This window comes from Lagopus leucura, unplaced genomic scaffold (assembly GCF_019238085.1).
Source record: "Lagopus leucura isolate 7727_CA_CO unplaced genomic scaffold, USGS_WTPT01 Super-Scaffold_100024, whole genome shotgun sequence".
Taxonomy (NCBI): Eukaryota; Metazoa; Chordata; class Aves; order Galliformes; family Phasianidae; genus Lagopus; species Lagopus leucura.
This window is the reverse complement of record NW_024962276.1, coordinates 8,465,371-8,488,102: the sequence shown is the minus strand read 5'-3', so window position 1 is coordinate 8,488,102 and position 22,732 is coordinate 8,465,371. Positions and strand designations below refer to the sequence as shown.

At 43.4% G+C, this 22,732-nt stretch overlaps 1 protein-coding gene across 4 annotated transcripts in view; it reads left to right on the top strand.

The window, feature by feature from the left end:
* Positions 1-21,937, top strand: part of SYNRG (synergin gamma) — a 35,955-nt gene extending 14,018 nt beyond the window's left edge. For 3 of the 4 annotated variants that reach the window (XM_042880011.1, XM_042880010.1, XM_042880008.1), the window contains 11 exons: positions 1,405-1,520; positions 1,696-1,758; positions 3,613-4,557; positions 11,855-12,448; positions 12,772-12,935; positions 13,695-13,748; positions 14,118-14,214; positions 14,338-14,486; positions 16,439-16,549; positions 16,995-17,030; positions 18,165-21,937. In XM_042880011.1, the coding sequence (XP_042735945.1) occupies positions 1,405-1,520; positions 1,696-1,758; positions 3,613-4,557; positions 11,855-12,448; positions 12,772-12,935; positions 13,695-13,748; positions 14,118-14,214; positions 14,338-14,486; positions 16,439-16,549; positions 16,995-17,030; positions 18,165-18,296 (2,461 nt within the window). In that variant the 3' untranslated portion in view covers positions 18,297-21,937. The remainder of the gene's footprint in view (positions 1-1,404; positions 1,521-1,695; positions 1,759-3,612; positions 4,558-11,854; positions 12,449-12,771; positions 12,936-13,694; positions 13,749-14,117; positions 14,215-14,337; positions 14,487-16,438; positions 16,550-16,994; positions 17,031-18,164) is intronic. The other variant, XM_042880009.1, reaches the window with a different exon arrangement.
* The last annotated feature ends 795 nt before the right edge of the window (positions 21,938-22,732 follow it).

Sequence of the window (22,732 nt, the reverse complement as noted above, 5' to 3'; positions counted from 1 at the left end):
ATAAATCTGGATCTCATTCAGTCTTTAACAGTCTTGGCTGTTTGTTTGGGAGGCAGCCAAAATGTAATTCTGGATCAGACAAACTGGGCACAATAAAATGTGTACTTACTGCCTTTGAGAGTTTAAAATCAATCTTTCAAAGTCCTGTGACAATAAAATTTCAAAGTGTTGTTTAATCCTACTGCACGTGGCAAGATTTTACATAGGTATCTAATTGTAGACATACTTATTTTCTGCGTATTGAGCTGTCTGTCCTTAGTTGCAGACAGAACTATTGTCTAGCTTTGCAGGTAAGCAGTGATTACTGGATGCTTCCTTAACAGTGCTGTCAGCTGGGGATACTAAAACAGGTTGCTCGGTGACACTGTTCCTAATGACATTCCATGGAAGGGATTTAATTTTGCTGATGTCAGTCAATAATGCCACGTGTATTTGAAGGGGCTGTGGTTTAAGTATATGTCAGATCTCATTTTGCAGTAACAGCTATTAGGGTAGTGAAAGTTCCAACAGAAACATTGTTTTTAAATTCCATAGTGGAAAGTAGGGGATCATAAGGAAAAAAATAAAAGACGTTTCTTCATTGCAGCAATTCTTTTTATTGAGTTGTAAAGTTGTGAAAGCATTTGATTTTGAAACAAACACAAGGTTACAATAACCTATAATCTCAATGCTTATGGAGCTTTATTTAAAATTAAAAAAAAAAAAGCCATCTGTGGAGTACAGATGAGTAATGATTACATTTGCCAAGATTGCATATCTAATAGCCTGCTTTGCAGTCATGTGAACTTTAATTATTTTAACAGAAGCTGTATTTTTTGACACTGCATTGCCTCTCTGCAAGCATCATCGACTATCATTAGCACATGTGTGCAAGTGCTAGCTTTGTGTGTGCTTGTGGGCTGCTGGTAAGGAGATGTAAGTGGCTCTAGAAGGATTCTTGCTTCAGGCCAGAGGATGCCATGGCAATTCATTCATGTTTTCAATGTGCACAGTACTGAGTGACATATACTGGAGGTGAAGTACATCGTTCTTATGTAAAGGATGTTCTGTAATGCTGCAAATGGTAAGGATGCTTGTGTGGAAGCAAGCATCTGCTAAATCTTTCAGCAATTGCTAGTGTGATGTTAGGTAATGATGGCAGTTTTACTGTATAGAGTGGTGTGTGTTTATGTGCAAAAGGTAAAGTACATGAAGTAACTGTGGAATAACCCTGATGCTGCTGAATAGATGCCTATCTAAACTCACAGGTGTGCACTGACAGAAATTCAGAATTCTTAGGGTAGAAGCTTTAGTCTGGTGATCCAAGCTGTAGTCAAAATAAGAGGGTCCTTTCAATGAAACCTGGAAGTGTAGATTTGTTGTGGATAAATCAAGAACCTTTGCTTTTATCTCTTTTGCTTTTAGTGTTCCTTCTTTACTCATGCCACTCCCAGGTAACAAGGCACTCTCATCAGCTGATAAGTATGCTGCGTTTAAAGGAATTGCAGCTGAGAAGCCAGAAAGTACAGCGACTTTTGGAGGTAAAAGGGAAAGTATGCAACTACTCTGGGCAATTTATTACAGCATTTTGTATGTCTTGTTTCAGCATTGATTAAAAGTTAATGTAAAAAATCAGAGTAATCATGCCAATGTAAAATTTACACTATGGATTCATAACGTTTAAGTAAATGTATTTCTTTCTCTCATATTTGCAAGATTCTGGAGACAAGTACAGTGCTTTCCGTGAATTGGAGCAGCCATCAGAGAGCAAGTATGGAGGTAAGCAGGATGGGGCTCTGGGGGTGGTTTTGATGTTTTTGTGAGGGTTTTTGTGTATGTGTGTGTGTGTGTGTGTGTGTGTGTGTGTGTGTGTGGTTCTCCATGAGCTGTAGAATTCCCATTGCTAGGTTTGCAGAATAATGGTCCCTCTGCTCCTCCAAACAATTTATCAGGAAACATCCTGGAAAGAATAGTGCAGTGACTCTTGGGCAATCCACAGACTGTGTTTCTGGAAGACAGGATCTCTTCTGGATGCTTCTGAGGTTCATGTTAAAATAACAGCGTGGTTAGAATTTGTCTGTTTCAAGTCAGGATTCTTAGAAGGAAGAAGAATAAGATGCTTCTGTACAAAATGGTCAGGGCAGAACTTAAACCTTTTATGGCCTTTGCCCTAAGAACAAATGTGGTCACTCATTTTGAAATATGTTTTAATTGATTTTTGTTGACTGGGGAAAAGTGAAAGGTGGATGGCATGTGAGACGTAGTAGCTGTGATTATACAAGCAGTCCCTCCCTAAGCTTTTTCCAGATCTGTGTGTATCATTTATGCAGTGTGAGTTACTCGTAAATTTTACTTTCTCATATATCAATAGACATATCAGGAGATAAATGTATTACAAATTTAATCTGGCTTCCACAGAGTTATACTTTGGCCAGTATTTTGGTTTCTTGTTAGTAAACAATTGTAGGTTCTGGGATAAGACTGCTTTCCCTGGTTCATTCCTTCTCCACATTTTTCAAAGGGGAAATTCTCTTTTTCAGACACTTTTTTGAAACTCTTGCCATCTTTTGTGAAATTTCCATGTTCAGTGCTTGCTTTTAGGATTAAATGCATGCAATGCAATGAAGTATGTCTTTCTGCATATGTCCTAAGATATGGGAAATGACTGTATGTGCCTGCTATCCAGGTCTGACCATTCTTAACCCTTTCACCAGCTTACCTTCCTAATGGAAAAGTTTGCAATTCATCAGTAAGTGTAATTTGCTGTGATGTTCTAGTTTTAGTAAGCAAATAGCAATTTCACCAATACTTGCACTGTCGTTGGGCCAAGTGAATTGGTTTGGAGGGAAGGGAGCACAGCAGGATGTCAGGTACAGTCATGGTCCCCTACTCCACTTCTATGGAGGAGTCTTTCAGATCTTGGTTAAAGTAATGTAAAGCATGGCACTGTGTGGTGACTAAAGAATTAAAAGGGAATGGTGTGTTTCTAAAATAGAACAAAATCTGTTTATTGGACACTTGTAATTTCAGAGTATGAGTACATTTTATTACAAATGATCTAAGTAAATACATGCTGGTGAATGGGTTAAACAGCATTTGTTGATTTTCAAGTTTAAAATAAATAGTGCAAATTTTTAAAAATAGTGTATAAATAGGAAAAAAAATGCATAGCACACCAAAATAAATTCAATGGAAACGTTGCTATCTAATATTTAAGTACTTTTACATTATTATTACACTATCTCACATTCAGTAATAGGTTTAGCTGAGGGTTTCCATGTTTTACAATTAATCATTCCACGATTAATCACTTTCATGTGGAAGTCCATCTCCAGGCTTCCTAGGAAAACTAACCAGGCATAGCAGAAGCAGGAAGGTGCCTGACTTCTTGCATTTACTGAGGCTGTTTGTCAGGTGTAAGGGTGTTTGGTTTTTTCTGGAATGACTGTTGGAATTGCTGTCCTCAAAACGTGTGTTGCTCACAGAAGTTGTTTGCATTTCGTTGTGCATCCTGAGGACTTAGTTTAAACAGTTTGCCTGACATGGCATGAAATCAGTTGCTTGCTTGCATGGTGTATGATGTATTCACAGTCACTGCAGTATCTTAGTACTTTTTCATTGCTTCCCTGTCAGGAGATAACCTTGCAGAATTCAAGGCTGCAGGAACCGATGATGGCTTCACAGATTTTAAAACCGCTGACAGCATCTCGCCATTAGAGCCACCTACAAAGGACAAAACCTTCCCCACTTCCTTCCCTTCCTTACCTGCCCAGTCGAAACAGCAAACGCAAGCTAAGGCCTCTTTTAACCTAGCAGACTTGGACCTCTTTTCCTCTACTGGAGAAAACAAGCAGCTGTCCTTTCCACCTGCATTTAATGCTTCAAAACCATCCTCCTTTCCCCCACCACCATCCACCACTGCCCAGCCAGCACCTAGCAAAAGCTCGAGCTTAGCTGATGAGTTTGGAGAGTTCAACCTTTTTGGGGAGTTTTCTAATAGCGCATCGGCCAGCGGACAAGACGACTTTGCAGATTTCATGGCTTTCAACAACAGCAGTGGGTTTTCTGAACAAAAACCAGATGACAAATACAATGCACTTAAGGCAGAGACCAGCCCTGTTCCTCAGCCCGGCTCATCTGCCAGCACAGGGAGGAGTGGGCAGAACTCGGCCACCGCCGCTACGCCCACCAAATACGACATCTTCAAGCAGCTCTCTCTGGAAGGCTCTGGAGCAGGCTTTGAGGAGACAAAGGACAGCACGCTCTCCTCAGTGAAGAGCGATGATGATTTTGCCGATTTTCACTCAAACAAGTTTTCTTCCACGTGCAGCAGCGCAGAGAAGTCCCTGGTGGACAAAGTCGCAGCTTTCAAGCAGGCCAAAGAAGACTCTGCTTCGGTGAAGTCTCTGGATCTCCCTTCTATTGGTGGCAGCAGCGTTGGCAAGGAGGATTCTGAAGATGCGTTGTCTGTTCAGTTTGACATGAAACTGACTGATGTGGAAGGAGATCTTAAGCATGTCATGTCTGATAGCTCTTTGGATTTGCCAACAGTTAGTGGCCAGCATCCGCCAGCAGCAGGTGAGGAATTGGTTAGATTGCTCTGGTAACATAGGTGATGGAGATATCAGTATTCTTCTGTGTGCTAAGTTACAGTATTATGCACTAGTCTTTCAGTAGCGAAAGGCTTCTAAATCTGTGCACCTGCTAGCCAACAGCCCCTTAAATGGGCAGCATTTATTTCTTGTCTTAGATGACTATAAATAGATGGAGCAGTTTGAACTCAATTCCCATTTATTTTTGAGATTTGACGACTTCATTTTACTGATCCCCGTTAGCGACTGTCACTTAAGGAATTTGAGTGGAAAATTTTCTAATGCAAACAACAGCATTCCATTTATATTAGCAAGATGAGTAGCAGAGAGTCTCACTTTAATCTCTTGGTTTCAACAAAGCGTTCGGCTTGGGGTCTTAACCCTCTCTGTGCTGCTGAAAGGGAAGGCAGACACTCAGATGCGCTGTTAATCAAAAGCTGTCTAATCAAACTGCTGTATCCCCGTTCTCATGGGGCTCATCAGCACAGCCAGTATTTTGCAGGACCACAGGAATCGTGTACACTGCAGAATTAAAACCCTCATTGGAATGATAGTGCAGAGGATCCGTAAGTGCTGATGTCATGATTGATGGCTTTTGGGCCTCAATGTAAAACCACAGGACTTCTATGTTATCCTTAACAAGCTTTTACCTTCTTTAATTTCCCTTTTTGAAAGTACTCCTGAGAGAACGAATTAGCCATCTCCAACCTGATTGCATATCATGAAATTTCCCAAGTGTCCTGCTTTTTCTTTTCATGTGCACACAGGAAGATAAGGTGTAGTGGAATGTTCTGTGGCCTTCAATAATATGGGAACCATTACTGTGCTCTAGGGAAAAGCATTACGCAGCCAGAGACGTTTCTGGGCAGGAGGGAGCATACAAACTGCAAACGTAAAAGCTGTTACTGCAAGAATTGGTAATTCTCAGATGAAATATTTCTTCCATTTTTGCAGATATGGGTAGAAAAAATATACAGTACTGTAATTTTGCATTATATGCTATTTTTAAGTAGGGGAGAGAAAACTAAGTTGGCAACTTTGACATGGAAGATACTCTATGACAGGGTACAAAATATCAGGAATAACTTTATTAGCAAAGACGTTTAGTTTTCATATGGCTGCTTGGTGAAATTCCAAGTTGAGCGAGCTGTCAAACGTAGCACCTACCGTGTATTCTTGAATGTTTACTTTGGTTTTGAAAGCACTTTTTCGTAATATTTTTCTAGCCTCTTTTGGTGGTAGCTTGACTTATGTAGCTCTTCTACAGTATGTGAGCTTTTGCCACAGAAATCAGTGATGAATGATTTTCCCTTTGTGGCAGGAGGGATTTTCTCGGTTTGTTTAAGGGGGTTAGGCGATCATGTGCTCCTTGCTGAACTTTTGGACTTTGAAGTATTAATTAGAAGCTATTTTTATTAAACTCAAACAGGTCTGTATTCTCTTATGGTGCCAAGCTAGGTGTTTTTTCCACGAGGAGAGTTTTACTCCATTATTTAATTCTGTTTGGCTCTCGCAGCGGAGCGTGCTCTGCGCTGTTACCAGTACTCCTGTGCTCACTGTTCCTTTGTGTATGTTGGATGCATCTCAAGCTACGAACTGCTAATGTTCAAGTCTTTTTTTCAGTTTGCATAATTTAAAAAGCAGTTTGTTTTTTTTTTCTCCACTTCTTTTGACCTGTAAATCCGATGTCAAAAGGGACAGTATCCCTTGCAGTGCTCGCTGCTGACTGCAAGCAATGCGCGGCACCCCGAGCGACGCGGAGCCGCAGGTGGGGGCTGCTGGAGGACGACTGGGCGTCCCCGATGTGCCAGTATGGAGCTCTGCTGAGTGTGGCTGGTGTGAGGCTGTGGGCCGGGCAGGTGGGTCGCTGGCTCTGGGAATTGCAGGACGTTGCCTGGCCGCTCCCAGGGCTGCGCTGGAGCTGTGCGGGAAGCCAGGCTGTCAGTTCTGCTCTCCGAAGGGGATACTGTCTCTTTAAACTTGGTTATAATTCTTTGTGTGGAAGGTGGATTATACTAATGTTGCCTGATTTCTCTTGCATATACTTCATATAACCCTTTGAGCACTGCCTGCATGCTGTTAATTGAACCGGGCTGCTTCTTTTCAACCAAATTTATGTTTCGCTCCGGGACTCGAGCATTTTTTAATTAACGCCTCGTCATTTCTGTAAACCTGATTTGTTCTGCATCCTGTCGAACGCTGCAGTCGGAGCGTACCTGCTCGGGGTATTCTCAAAGGGTTATCCACTTTGCTGCACTTACAAATCTGTAAAATACCTTTTTCTTTGGCATTACTGGAGATCTCTGTATATTTTAATCAACTTCAGGTTTTTTGCTGCTTTTCTAATGTCTAATTTCAACTAAACATTTCCTGTGTGAATGTGCCTTCTCAGATCTGCTTTGATATCTCTCTTCTGCAAGTATTGACCTGCATGCTTTATTCTGATAACACCCTTCTGAGCTCCTGTGTATCACTATCTTTTGTGATCTGTAAGTCCTGCTGTGTTAATAAATATTATCTTGGCATATTTTGAAAACGTGGGGGCGTGTGATTTGTTTGCAGTCCAGCAGCATTACCTCTTTTTCCTGGAGAGGAAACAAAAAACCCAAAATTACAAAGTTTAAAGTTATGGTATCCCCTCGAGCCAGCGTGTGTGTGGGTGAGCTGCTGCCCCGCACAGCAGGATGGGCAGCAGGAGCGGTCTGCATAGCAGGGCTGCTTCTGTGCCGTGCCCTGGAGGGCTCCGTGCTGACTGGGACCGAGCACAGAAGGGCCTCTGTCCTGTCCTCCCCTGTCTGCGCTTCCCTGCTGCCAGCCAAGGCCACAACACCACTTTTTGCTGGGGCCAATTGGAAACGTGTTGCTGGGGAGGCCTTTGCTGGTGAGAGATCTCTAAACAGGATTCTGATATTTATTTAGCTGATCGGGAGTGAGTTAATGGGTGCCCTGCACTATGGGGCCTGCTTCATGTTTCTGCTTTGAAAATCCTGGCTTGCCGAATACTGAAGTGCTTTTGAACACAAATGACAGCTGTAAATCTGTGTTGCAGAATTCTGTGTCACTTCAAATTCTTCCAAATCCTGGGCCACCAACCGCTTTGGATGATTGTCAAATTAGCAGACAAGGTAAAAAGCTAAAAATAATTGAGCTGTGGGATAAAGTTCAAACACTGTGCCAGAGCAGACTGGGTTTTCGATGTTCCTTGCCACAAGAGCAAAACGCACCAGAACCGGATTTTTCTTCATTACACCAATCTTTAGACTTAAAAACCTCTCCTGTTATAGAGAAGCAGCACATTATGTCTAGCCATAAAGCTTTTTAAACTGAAGACTTGAACATAAAGCTGGGAGGCTGAATTCTGCTGTGCTTATGCTATTAGTATCTGTTCAGCTAATCATACCTGGAGGAAGGACAATAGCGATGGTGACTCTGCCTTGTTGTATTTTGTCCAGACTTGACGAGGTTGCTCTCCTTTAGTGTAATTCTGCAAACAGAAGAGCTGTAAGAGCCTTATGTATCCCCATGCCCCTGGCAGTGGGGTCCTGATGCCACTGTGGGGCAGTGTCCATCGTGGTAAAAAAGGAACTGAGTGAAGGTTTTAACTCCCAAAAGCTTGAAGGATTTTCCCTCCTTGTTCCTTCCTTTTAAAGTATCTTCTCCATGCTGGCAGTGCTGCGTACTGCTGTTCAGCAGGAGTTTGTTGGGACATCTCGTTGCTGGAGCTTTTCCAGACTTCACCAGCTGAGGAACAGGCTGAGTCATGTGTTGGTTACAATTACAAAGATATGTTAAAATCTTGAGAATTGCCTTTTTTCCCTGTTTGTTAGAATGTAGCTAATGCTGCCCAGGCTTTTCCTTAAGTGATCAAATGGTGGACACGGAAGCCTGCGGTTTGTCATTTGCCTCCAGACATACCTTGATCCTTGGAAGCTGAAATACGCTGTTGTGGTTGGCTCCACTGAAGGATGTCAGGTTTTTCTGCAGGTTAGATAGCATTAGGAAACAGCATATTAACTGTACTTCAGTAGATTAGATAACACTGGGAAGCACTGTCTTAACTGCATCCGTGCAGTGTGAGTGGCTCTGGTAGTGTGCACATGGCTGCTTTCCTCCCCCAGGCAGCTCCAAGAGCTTTGGGAATCAGGTCTGTTGTGTTCAGCACGGTGTGTGTTTGTAAGCCTGCCAAGCAGAGCTGGCTGTGCCAATTCCATGTGGTTTTATCTGTATTTGGAGTGAAAGCATTTGGATTTCTAGAACAAATCTGAACTCAGCGTCTGCTGGGATTACTAAGGAATACTGTTTTATTATGATGTGGTTCAGTAAAATCTATTGATGCGTCCCTATTGATAGAGTTAGAGGTTTCTCAGTACACAGTGGCTTGAATACTTTAATTTGCCCTGCTTCCATGGCACAGTCCACTCTGGTCTCCAAAAAGTGCTAAGAAACCACTTCTCAGCTGAAAAAAATGATCGTGTATCCTTAAAAGAAAGTATTTCCTTAGAGTTTTGTACAGATCCAGTCTTTGTTTTTTATTATTTTTTCAATAAAATTAGATGCTTACCAGTTCAGATCCTTCAGGAGGAAATGTGGAAACTCAGCAGCAGGTGTCTTTGCTAAATGCAGCGCTTCATCAGAATTAATTCACGTTTTGTCCCACTGAATCACGTCTTGCTTTGAAAAAAATATTCCTGATGCACACGCCTCTCTTCAGATTTGTGGATTGCCATAACAGCAGAATGAAGTTTGTGTTACATCAGCAGTTATTACTGCAGCATTTGAACTGGAGATTTGTATTCATTAAATGCATCTGTGGCCTTTAAGAGAAGTAACAGCGCTTAGTAAACAATCTGTGCTGATAATGGAGCTCTGCACTGTGGAGAGTGCTCTGGGCTCAGCCACGCAGTGCTTTTCACATGTGAGCTGCTCTGTGCTGATGAGTGTGATGGCGAGTGGCTCTGCTCCCCGCCGGGGAAGCTCTTTCTGACCCAGGAGATGTGCTGGGAGCTGAGATAAGCCTTTCGTTTGCTGTTGTTATGGCAAAGGTCACAATTTTCCTTTTCTGTGCAGAATTCGTGACCAAATTTGTGACCAATGCAGCACACGACCAAACTAAATATAGCTTTTTTTTCCTTCAATAGAACAAGATTTTTTATAACAACTAATTTGCCTTGAATTATACGCAGCGGCACATCCGTTCTCATGTCTGTGCTTTCTAATACATTGCTTTAGGATTGCTTCAGCCATAGAATTTTTGTTTCTGAACAGTATCTTTCTGTAGAGCAAAACTCTAAGAAAGTTTACTCACTGCAGTAATGCTTTGTAATCAGTGAATGCATCCGAATCATGGAAACGTACAGGGTTGAACTGCTATGTTTCATCTCAGCTCTTAAGCCTATGCTGGTGGGCTCCGTGTCTGCATGAATTCACACAGAGAGGCAAACAGGTTCTGGATGGCACCGCCAACGCTGGGCTGTGGTAGGATCTCACTCTCCTTCCTGTATCTCAGTGAACACTGGAACAATAGCAGTGCTTTGGAGTCAGAAAGGAGGGTGCTTGGTGCAGGGTGGTGCTGTTGAGATCTCGGGGTTAATGGCAGTTTGGATGTTATCCCAGCACTTGTTAACGGCAGTGAAACTCTCCTTTAACTTCTCTGAGCAAAGCCTTGTATTAGAAGGCATCAGATTTGGTTTCTCGGGACAAATTAGGGAGCCCAGGTCAGCCCCTTCCCAGACAGGAGCCCTCTTCTGTTCGGCTCTGCCATGAGCAGATGCTCTCATCTCTATTTATTCTCCTGTGCACTGCTTGCTCTACAAATCTAGTATTCAAATGGTGCTTTGAAATCTTCTGTACGTGTTCAGGGTGTAACGTTAGTTGTGGAGGTGCTCCATGCTCAGCTGCTGTGTGAGGACTGTCCCTTAGGAAAACCTGAGAGGTGACACGCTGCGTAGGGACGTTCCCTTTGCTGTCGTAGCCATTAAACTGTACCATTCTATCGTGTTTTTGTTGGTCTTTTTAATTAGCTGTATATATGGCTCATGCCTGGAAGGTAGCCTAAAGCGCGGCATGCTTTCCTCTCTCACTCAAATGAGTACAAAAGGCAGAAATGCGTGGTTCAAATGTCTTAATCCTCTATTAATGACCAGAGGGCAGCTGGAGGCTCAGCCTGCTCCCTGCCTGCCTGCCCTGCCCCAGCTGTGCCCGCTGTGCGCAGTTCAAGGCGCGCTGCTTTTGGCTCTGCCTGGAGCACGGCGCTGCCTCGCGCCCGCCCTGCCTTGGGACTTTTTGGCCGTAGGCAGTGAGCAGCAGCTGAGGCTCTGATCCAGGCTAACAGTCATTAATGCAGGAAAACAACTGCCAAGTGCAGTGCAGAAGGGCTTTTTTAAAATGCCTTAATGACATCTCTCCGGCTCTGCGTGCCTTCGCGATGGATCAGTCTCAGTCTGAATGTGAAAGATGAGTTGGATGAGTAGTGGGTGCACCCTGGCAGACCCTAATCTCCTCTGCTGGCTGCAGTGTAGGCAGTTAAGTGTGCCATACCTCCTTATGGCGGGGAGAAAAGCCCGTTGGCCCATGTAATTGCCAGGTGAGTATAAGTGCTTGGAGCTTTCTGCAAAATAATTGGGTTTTCTCTGTACTTAGCTCTCACGAGCTATCTATTCCGTTAAGATGTTTGCCACGTTTGTGTTGTTTCTGAAACGTGCTCCTCCAGCAGTGAGGCACACGGCATTGCCATAGCTGTGAGAAGCTCAGATGCAACTTTATATCTTGTAACTTCTCGCAGCACCTTTCTGTACATTGTATCAAAGCATCAATACAAAACTTAGGTGTATTAACACTTTCCTGGAGAGGGTGGGGAAGCTGCTCTTGCTTTCTGTGTGGTTGCTTTTCTTAAGATGAACTAAGGGGATGCTTGCGTTGCTCATGTTCATGTTTTGGTTGTAGGTTTTGTAGCCAGCCTCAGGAAACTGAACTGGTGACCTGTGTGCTCCGTACCGTCTAGACACGTTGCTTTCAGTGTTTCTTTGCATGGTGACTTTCAGCTTAAAATATAAGATAATATTCAGAGGTTAAGGATTGCATTTAGTAAGTGGAGAGTTTTTTGTATTAAGTGCTTAGGTATTTTTCAGATGATTTTGTGCAACTCTAAACCTCATCAAAACAGCGATTCACTGTGTTTGCTTCTGCAGTTTGTTAAGGCTCTTAAGTTGCTTTTACTTCTAGACGGTCTCAAGAGACTGATGTTTGAACTTCAGCTTCTAATGGTAGGGGTTTGTTTTTCTCAGATATAGACGAATTAAAATGTGCCCCGTTTGGAAGCTATAACAGTGGGTCTGCAGTCAGCAGCCTGGCAAGCTATGACTGGTCTGACAAAGACGACATTCAGCAAGGCAAGAAGCCCTCCTTTGCCCAGGCTTCAGGAAGTGGATCCTCTGCAGCTACTTCTGTTCTTCAGAAGAAGGAGACCTTGTTTGGCAGCTCAGAAAACATCACCATGACAACTGTTTCCAAAGTGACGACGTTTTCTAGTGAAGATGCTTTACAGGATGTTTCATTTGCAGCCTTTGCAAACTTTAAAGACTCCGGACCAATATCCAGTGGTCCAAGTGATGATGATAATGGAGACTTTGGGGAGTTTGCAAGACCTTTGTCAGAAGCACGAGATGCAGCAGCTGACCCAAACCAAGAGGCAGACTTCCTCGCCGGCGGGATCTCCTCTGAAATCCGGAGAGAATCCATAGATGAATTTGGAGAATTCCAAAGTGAAAAGCCGAAAATCAGCAAATTTGACTTCTTAGTGGCAACATCCCAAGGCAAGGTGAAATCTAGCGAAGAAATGATCAAGAGTGAGCTGGCGACCTTTGACCTGTCTGTTCAAGGTAAGCCTGCTCTGTGTCAGAAGCTTGTGATGCATACACTTACCAGAGGCTATTTGTTCCAATCAAATGATAAATTTGCTGATGAGGACGGTTTCAAAGACCATTGGAAACAAGCTTCTACTGATTTCCATGGTGTTTGGAGTTGATTTCTTTCTAGGAGTAAAAAATGTGTTGTGCCAAAAATTTGTCAGAATTTAAGAACTGGTTTGCACCAGTCACAGAGTGAATGATGAGCAGCACATCCCTTGGCACCGCTCAGGGCATTTTCGGTAGTCGCTGCCTTTGAATAGAAGAATAGTTTTGCTTATCTCCAAACTTTTTAGGGTCTCATAAAAGGAGCCTAAGCCTGGGTGACAGAGAAATAAGCCGCTCCTCACCTTTACCAGCTCTGGAACAGCCATTTAGGGATCGCTCAAATACTCTGAGTGAGAAGCCTGCTCTGCCTGTCATCCGGGACAAATACAAAGACCTGACTGGGGAGGTTGAGGTAAGGAGCTACCTGGAACACAAGTAAATCAGCAGTGACTTTCATCAGTATCTGTATCCCAGCCCTTTGGGGCGTTAGCTGCTTGAAATTAGAGTATGATCCTAAGATGGAACCTGGGTGAGGTTTTGTGTTTTGGTTTGCTGTTCGTAAAGGAAGGATTCTTTTCTTTGTTTCCTTCTTATGAGCAAGAAATGATTAATAAAACTTGTTTTGTCTTTTCTGGCTTTAAAGCCTCATGGCATGGAAAAAAATGCTGTTGTCTGAATCGTTTGACCTTGCAGTCTAAGCCTATAACTGGAAATTGGTTGCAACTAAAATCCAATCCCAGTTTTGGCACTGAGACCACTGGCTTTAGGAAACGGCCTTTTTTGGCTGTATAACAGTTAGTTATTTCTCTTGCTCATATTGAGAGCAAATAGTAAAAGGACTCGGTTAAATTCTGCTAATCCTCATTTCTCTAACAGCAGACCTGCAACAGATTTGTTGGGAGTAGGTATGTGCAGCCCAACCTTTTACCCATTTGTATACCTTCTTCCTTTTGAATCTAGTTTTGAGCCCCAGAAATCAAACTTTAAAATTCGGACACAAAGAGACTAATTAAAAAATGAGGAAAAAAGGTAGGAAAAGGTATTTTAGGAGTTTTCATGGATAACTTGCAAATAATCTCTTTAAATATACGTCTTCTGTATGTCTGTTGTGATAGGAGAAAGGGAATTGTGTGTTGAAATGAGATTCAGACTACCCTTCTCTTTCATATAGGAAAGTGAGAGGTATGCGTATGAGTGGCAGAGGTGCCTGGAGAGCGCCCTGCAGGTAAGAGTGTAACCTCCTCTGCAGCCTTTTCCTCCTTAGTGTAGGATGTTTATCATGAAAAGGGAAAGACCATTAATTTCCAGGTAATGTGGTACTTCATAGCCCCAGAGTAATTTAAAAATATGCATATTTTTAATCATGTAATTCAACTAGATAGCGATGCATGCGTGCACTTAAAACTGCTGTTTTAGTAATGAAATTATTTGAGGGAACACGTTAAGTTTTTAAATGTTTGTGCTTCTACCCTGATCTGTGTGATGGAGTGCAGCAATTATTTAACTCGCCTCCTTGTTTTGTGTAACAATTTGTTAGTGACCATCTTGTTTGTAGCAATTAACAGCACCGTTTCGTGAAACTCGCTTCCACCAGGTCATAAAGAAAGCAAATGATACCTTGAATGGAATAAGCAGCTCATCCGTTTGCACTGAGGTTATCCAGTCTGCTCAAGGCATGGAATATTTGCTGGGTATGTTTTAATTTACTGCATCTCTTACACTGAAAGTTCTTTTCTGTATTTCAGTTGTGGTTTCAGGAACCTGTGCTCACAGTCAATCTGTCTGTGTTTCTCCACTGTGTTTTATTCCAACAGGGGTTGTTGAGGTGTACAGAGTAACAAAGAGAGTTGAACTGGGAATCAAAGCAACTGCTGTTTGTAGTGAGAAACTCCAACAGCTGCTGAAGGATATAGATAAAGTGTGGAACAACCTCATAAGCTTCATGTCGCTTGCTGCTTTAACGGTAAGGCCAAAAACAAGCTACGTCTTCACTAGAAGAAATGCTCTGATAAGGGAAAATTAGTGCAGTTTTAATGAGCCATTTTATGAAGCCAGAATAGCATGGACTTGACTTGTCTGTATAATATACCTACAATTAGTTCTAATGCTCACAACACAGGAGCATGCAACGTAGCAACACGCATAACAGAGCTGTTTTCTTTTCTCTCTGGATTTGGAAGTGCCTCAGTTTGTTTTGGTTCCCGCTGCAGACAAAATAGCTTTCCCTTCTCTGAACAGATCTGCCAGACAAGACTGGGCTGCTCCGAGACAGTCTGTAGGAGCTTGGGAGATTTCTGCATAGCTGACCACAAATGGTGGAGGCAGATGGGTGTTTCTGATGACACTTTGTCAGAATTTGGGATTGATTCTTTCAGTATCTTACCGCTCGGCAGGTGAAGTTGATAGGTGAAGATTCACCTATTTCAAACCTGGCATTGTTGATGGTAACAATCTGAACAGCCCTCTCTTGATTTAAACAAGCAGATCAAAATCTAGTTCTAAAGTGCCTTCTTTGGAAGATGGCAGGGGCCACCCCAAGTCCAGGGCCTGGCTGTGTTCTCTGTGTCAGTGCAGCTACGTGTTGAGGGCACTCGGAGCTGGAGCAGTGATTTCTCAAGCAAAGTTATCCGAAGGACTCCTGGGACTCCTGATTCCTACAGTTCTCAGAATCATCATTTTTTGTTTCTCTTCTCCTTGTGGAACTGTGTGCAGCCATACATTCCCCTAGCATGGATCCCAAATGGCACAGAAGTGCCAATTAAGTGCTGAGAAGTATTCTAGCTCAGAGGCTTGGAAAGGTTAATTTTATCTTTTAAAGCATTTCGTTACAAGGTAATGTTATGCCCAGCCTTGTGGTTTTCATTGCAAATTACAGGATGACCTTCTCATTTGCTTCACTCGTGTGTTTGGTAAACAAATATTACAGTGCCTTTATTAATTTGATTGATCTACTTAAAGATTAAAGGACTTCAATTAATCTCTAGCCGTTCTGCAGGGAGCGTGATCAGCATTCCAGACCTGTGGAGATGAGTGCACATGTTTTTGTGTTCTTTTTTTTCTTTCTTTCTTTCCTTTTTCCCCGAAGTTTCCTGCATTTCTAGTCATTATTTTTAATTGTGCCTCTGCATTCAAGCAGCACATCGTTTTATACCATCCATACAGAGACTTTTCTGTTGCCGTTTATCTTGTCACTGAAATTCAGGTTATGTGCCAGAGAAGTTGCTCTCTTTCTTCTTTGCAGGCTTCATCTCCTCTGTCCATTGTCTCTCTTGAACCTGAACTTGCGTCTGGCGTGAAATAGCTGATGACCTGAATTCTTAGGTGCTGTGGTTAATCTTAATATTCCAGTTGTACATTGTGCCATATTCTAGTTTCAGAAAAACCTTCAGAAAGAATAAGAGCTGCCCTTTTTGAGCAGGCGGTAGTACAGAACTCGGGACAATAAACACAGATACAGACACCACTTCAAACACTGGTGAAAGCAGTGCTGGCCGCTGCCTTGTTTCCTCGCAGCTGCACAAACAGCTGCTGCATACCACTGTTTATCCTCGTCCAGTTCTTAATATGCTGCAGTTGAAACGTAGCAGAGCTGCCTGAGCTCTTTCTTCAGAAGTTTCTTCTCCTTTTGATGTGGGAACACGGAACTGAAGAATTCTCTCCTTTGTAGTCTCACCCTTTTTCAAGAGCTGAAGTGTTATAAATCAATGTTGATGGAGATTGCATAGCAGGACTGCAAATATCTGCGAGTGGCTTTGATTAAATCACGTATCAATTTATGAGGAAATGCACTGTGCCATCTCTTCCGCGTTGCCTGTTGGGATACCACAGCTCTCTCTTGCAACCAGATCGATTATTCTTACTATGAGGTCTGAAACTCATTGAAAATGCCTAAACTTTATTGTCTCATTTCTTCAGCCAGATGAAAACTCACTGGATTTCTCTTCTTGTATGCTGCGCCCAGGGATTAAAAACGCCCAAGACCTTGCCTGTGGAGTGTGCCTCCTAAATGTGGATTCCAGAAGTAAAGTAAGTATACGGCCTCTGTCACTAAACTCCTTTTTATTTATAGTTTTGGCTTCCATTTAGGCCTGGGACATATTTATGAATTTTAAGTTTTAATTTGTAACTGGAAGTGGCAAAGGCAAAATCTGACCCATAAATAGATGGGACTCTCATAGTCAATGGCCTGCGTTCACTGGGCTCTGCATGCGACAGAGATGTGGAGAAAGGGCTGATGAAGTCAATGGCTCGTCGCTGGGAAGGAACTGGGATGCTGAGACTGAAGTGTGTATATATTAAAAGTATTATAATAACGTTTCTTGATGAAATGCATCTCCAAGGATCACCAGGAGGGGACTGTTGTAATTAGCAGAGCTGGGAGGGAATCCCAGGATGTGTACAGAGTAATTATGCCAACCAATTAATGTGTATCGGCAGTTTTGCTGACTTTTTGGTTTCAACGTTATTTCAGAAAGAAGAGAAACCTGTGGAAGAGCTTCCTAAAAAAGTATGAACGTGTAAAAAACATTCTTTATAGAATCATTCCTAGTTGAGTGTGAAAGGCTGAACTGCTAGCTGGCCTTCAGCTGTCATTCTCAATTGTACCAATCATGACCCCCTTTTCTTCCAGTCATTTTTCTGTTACTATTAATACTTGATCTGATCAACTAACATGCTCCAGAGCCTGCCTTTCGTCTTGTCTGCATGCTCATACCTTGTGAACAGCTTTCTGGTTTTGTGCTCCTTCTGTTGTGTGGTAGAAAAGTCCCTGCAGTGAGTTTCTGAGTTCATAGCTGCCTGCATGTCTGTGGCAGAAGAGGGGGGAGCTGCAGGGGTTTCTGGTACAAATACTGACTTTCGTCTATATGCAGTAGGCAGTGGCATTTTTAGAAGTCTGTGCAGGAAATCCAGAATCTGGGAAACATGGTTAAAATATTTTTTAAATAGGTAGTTGTGAAGCACTGGAAATTCTGCTGAAGTAGGAACAGCTGCTAAATGTTCTCTTCCTGAACTGGGGAAAAAAAATCAGTGTTATATCACAAACAGTCTAGATTTACTTAAAAATAAAAATTCAGTTCCCCGTCACATTTAAGCAGTATCACCTAGCAACATACATGGAGAAATTTTAAGCTTGTTTGTAGCTTCATGCATCCAGTCGTAAAATAGATTCAATTACCAGAAGGAAGTGGACCAAACTCAGCCTGGAGTATGGTGGGATAACGTTAATATCAGAGGCAGCACCAGCTTCGGTCACAGCAGTCTGACCTGGTGAAGCAGCGTGGCAGGTGGCTGTTGGCTGGCAGAACTGGCCTTGTTCTGGAAGCTGCGTGGAGCACAGTGAGTTACAGGCGTCAGATGGGGCACTGCTGATGTGTGGTGTGACAGGCAGGTATGCATCAAGTATGAGGGAGGTAGGTTTTGCCCACCTGCAAGCATTCTGCAGACTAAGAGAAAGGATTAGTTTGGCTGCTGTGCTTCTGCAAGTGAAAATGGTTTATTCAGTTCAGAGAAAGAGGGTCCAGGCTGTACCATGATTTGCCATTCTGGGGTGATCACCTGTGTGATGTCCATTTTCCACTCTAGTTTCTGGAGCGCGGAGGAGGTGAGACGGTCACGCTTGTTTCCATTCTTGTTACTCCAGGCCTTCAATTCAGAAACGGATAATTTTAAGCTGGCATATGGAGGGCACCAGTACCATGCGAGCTGTGCAAACTTCTGGATCAACTGTGTGGAACCAAAGCCTCCGGGCCTCATTTTGCCAGACCTGCTCTGAAACGGTTGTGCCGAAGGTGGAGGATCAGGTGAAATGAATGGTGTGATCGAGTGAGTGGAAAGGATTCTTCGTTTGAAATGCTTCATTTTGGCTTTTGTACAATCGTGAATGAAAGCCACTGCCACATGTAGAAGTTCACCATGAAGAACTCTCCTGGAAATGGCTGGGGTTTCAGAAACATCTGGGAAAAATTGTCGAGTGGCTAAAATGTGGCAGTTCAATCTTTATCAAGATGAGGGTGGGATGGCCTCTGTCAAACAAACAAGCAGTCTGCTAACCAAATGCAGACCTCAGAGAGGACATAGCTTCCAAGGTGAACTGAAGTGTTAGATTGATTTGCATAGAAATGACTACTTAAGTACTCAAAGTACGTACTGTCAAACAAATCTTTTCTTAATGTTTTTGGTGTCTGGACCATGATGTTTTTCTTTAAATATTTGCTGCTCTACTATTACATGCACACAGTGCTCAAGTCGTGGTTACTTTCAAGGCAAAGTGAATTACTGATATGGGAGGAATTAGATGGCAGAGAGGCGTTCTATATTCATGCTGTCACCGTTCTGAACTGTAAATTATACTATATTCAAACTCCTAAGTAGTTAGTACTGGAGGATAAGAACTTGGAAAATTGTTACAAACTTCCCCTTCGTATCCAGGTTCTTTAGTGCAGACAGCTGGGTTTGGGAACTTGCAGTCTGTGCTGTTCTCTGCAAATCCTAGGTAACATCCCTTCTTGGACTTGTCCTAAACTACGGGTGGGGTTTGTTTTGCCCAATGCTTTGGTGGTTGTGTGGCTGCATCACTGTTGAAAATTGGACTCCACTGTTGCCATGGCTGCTCCTGTGTATATTACCTTTTTGTATTTTAACATGTGTTACTTGATGGGATGCCTGCATGTAACGTGTGCAACCTACTGCTGGCTGTAATAATGTGTTTTCCTGACTCCCAGAATTGGCAGCACAGGTGGGCCTCAGCTCCTGCTGGGGACAGGTGTGATCTCACCCTGGAAGCTGTCTCCTCAAGCAGGCTGTCTGCTGAAGCAGTCTGTTGCCAATCTGCTGTTCTGTTGCTTTCAGGAGGGGTGCCTGCCTAAACAGGAAGAAGTCATAGACTACTGCAAAGTGTTACGCAGACATCTAAAATACCTGACTCTTTCTTCCAGTGCAACACCCAGATAACAGTGCCATCAGCAGCTACTTTTGGAATTTTAAACCCATTGAGAGCTTCATGGCATTATTTTAAGAGCCTTACCTCTGCACAGTTTTGTTCAGTTTGCAGGGAATGCACTGTGGTGTGTATCCATCAGGTACATCTTGCTGCTTAATTCTTTGACTTGTCAAAGTTGAAAGTCCTTTTCTCCAAGGATGTCAACAGCTTTTCCAGCTTTGCCTTGCCTCCATTATGAATAACTGACATTGACCCATAATTATTTGATGAAATTGAAATTATAAAGAGGAAAAGAACAGTTCAGGAAAGTGGACATTCACAAGTCCATGGGCCCCAATGGGATGCAGTACTGAGGGAGCTGACCTATGTGATTGTGGGGCCCCTTTCTGTCATCTCTGCTCAATTGTGGCAAATGGGAGAAGTTCCCATTTGGAGGCAAGCACACGTCCTCTTGTCTTTAAAAAGAAGGACCCAGGGAACCTCATAGGTCACTCAGCCTCGCCTCAGTCCCTGCAGGGTGATGGAACAGCTCGTCCTGGAAACCATTTCCAGGTACACAAGGGAGAAGGAAATAACAGGAGTAGGCAGTGTGGCTTCACAAGGGGAAGTCGTGCCTCATGAGTTTCAGTAGTGATATCTGCAGTGCTGGGGTTGGAGCAGGTTGGCCCTGAGGTCCCTTCAACCCTAACCATTCTGTGGTTCTGTGATTGATTGATTTATTTACTAATCCTTAACTATACTGAACTATTAATTATGCCAAATGAAAGAATCTTGGCTAACAGGAGTGTTAGATGTCTGGTCCCTTATTCAGACAAATTAAAATCAACCTTCCTGCTTCCTGAGATTAGCTCATTCAAGGAACAACAACTCGTGCCTCCAATTGCAAGCTCAAGCTCATCAAATGGTGGATTTTTCATCATGTGACAGTGACTGCTTGCCTTCTGCTGCCCAGTAATTATATGTTAAAAAAAAAAAAAGGCAGTCACTATTTGCTGTTTCATTTATTAGGCATGAAACAGTGACAGCACCATAGCTTCTGAGATTGTTTTCCCTGCTAATGAGGGGCTGCATGCATCACCAGGGTAAGTGTTCCCACTGATGTTTGGGGTCTGTGCAGGGCGGCACGCAGCGTGCAGCTGAATGCCTGGAGCACTTGGGCACTGCTGCACGCCTTGCTGCGAGCGAGGGGACCTCTCGAGTGGTTTGGAGTGTCTGGCTGACGCAAAGGCTGTGCTTGTGGAAGTGCTATATTGGGAAAAGGGAGTTTATTGTTAGCATGGGTTTCCATCGCGGTTCCTGAGCACTTAACTGGATAGGTTTGTTTGTCTTTAATTAGAGAACGCCATGAAGGAAACAGGCCACAATGTGAAACTTAAAGCAATCAATATTTCAAATACCATATGAGCTATGCTGTCATAAAAATGCGTTTCAGTGATGTTTCTCTCGTAATGTACTCGTTAAGCAGGGAAGTTTCCTCTCTGAGATGGATCTAGTGTGTCTTCTGGCCATAAAAATAAGGAATCTGTGTTAACAGTTGCAGAGGAGCATGGAGAGGTGCGGCACTGCCGTCACTGCTGCCTGCAGAAGGGGAAGCAGCCGGCAGCATTGCTGTGTTTGTGAGCAGCAGAAATGGTTTTTCTGAAGGCTTTGACGTCACGGGAGCACACCAAACACCAAATGCTGTTCGTGCAGATACCCTCGGTACAGGCATTGCACAGGAGGATCGTTTCCCTTGCACATCCTGCTCGTTACAATGACTCACTGTTGCATTCAGCTCCCTCGGATGTGGCGCTGCTAGCCAATCTGTATCCAAGGTGATGGTATTTTCTATGGTGCATTGTAACAGACCGCGTTCCCTGCTTCCTTTGCTTACGGGCTGATGGACGTGCTGCCTTCTGCTTTGGCTGTGCTGAATTTTGTAAATGCAACTCGTTTTTCTGGACACTGATTAGGAAAAAAACTGAGAAATGTGGTTTTGTGTTTTCTAATGTCTGTAATCGCTGGAGCTGGGAAAGTGATCTTCCTTTGTGTGTATATTTGGAGTTTGAAGAGGTTGTTCCCTCGGTTACTTTAATTTATGCATGGTTTGCCCCATTGTACTCCTGATGCTTCTGTGCTCTCTCAGCGTGCTTTGTCTCGGTGGATGAAGTGCTGGAGAGCAAACCGGTGGCTCTAGCCTGTTTGTTTCCTTACTGCCCTGTTTCCTTATTGCCCCATTTCCCTGCCGTGCTGTGTGGGATGGGAATGCTCAGCTCTTGGTGTTGATGGTTCTCCATCTCTGGCAGCAGCTTCTCCTCGCCTGGCGTGCTTTGAGCAGCTTCTCCTTGAGCAGCACATGGTGCCATGAGGGGAAGCCAAGGGTTGGGAGGAAGCTGACACCCCGTGGAATGCAGTTCCCTTCTCAGCTTTGTGTCAGATTGATTGGACTTGAAACAAAGGCGGCCTTTTCAATAAAAGCTGCTATTGTACAAGCTGCTTCTTCTGGAAGATGTCTTTTTGATTTCTGGGCCTGTATTTAATTCCAGTTCTCAATACTATGAAGAAAAGAGGTCAGAAGAAATCTATTTATATTGTGATTCCTTCTTGTCCCCTTTGGGTGAGCATTGTTTGTCTTCTAGAAGTGATTTCACCATTTGCAGTTGGAGCTGTTTCAGTCTGTGCTGTGCCAGAGTCGCTGCAGAAATCCCTGCAGGGATGCCTGCAGGGCACAGCTGGGGCCACGTGCTGAGTGCTCGCGGATGCAGAATCCCTGTGGCCAACGACTGGAAGGTGTCTCACTGAGTGGCACCTACAGTGTTCTGCAAACAAAGACGGTCTTCTGGACGATGGGAATCAGGAGGAATGGTGCTTCCTCACGTCGTGCTGCCCTGCTTCCAGGCGCTTGGAGTCACCTCTTCTGCTTCTGTTGACTTCAAGGTGCACAAAAACCATTTGGGGGAAAATGAGGCACAGGTAAATATCTTCTATTGGAAGGAGAAACTTCTGTGGAGAGGTGCCTCTAAGCTGTTGGTACCACTGCGCTTCTCTCAAATCTCTGCTGGGCATTCTGGATGAGTTCTCTATTTCATGATATGCTTTTGTGAGGGGATTGCATTTCTTATTGCTTCCAAGTCACTCTGTGCTTTGGTTGTTGAACAATTGGTTCTCCTCCCCCAACACTGAAGCAGTGTGTGTGCAAAATATACATCTAACTATTCCAAGTGGAGAAGGTTTCCCTTCCAGTTTTTGTGCAGAAAATACTGTTAAAATAGGCCTACTCAATTTTTTAG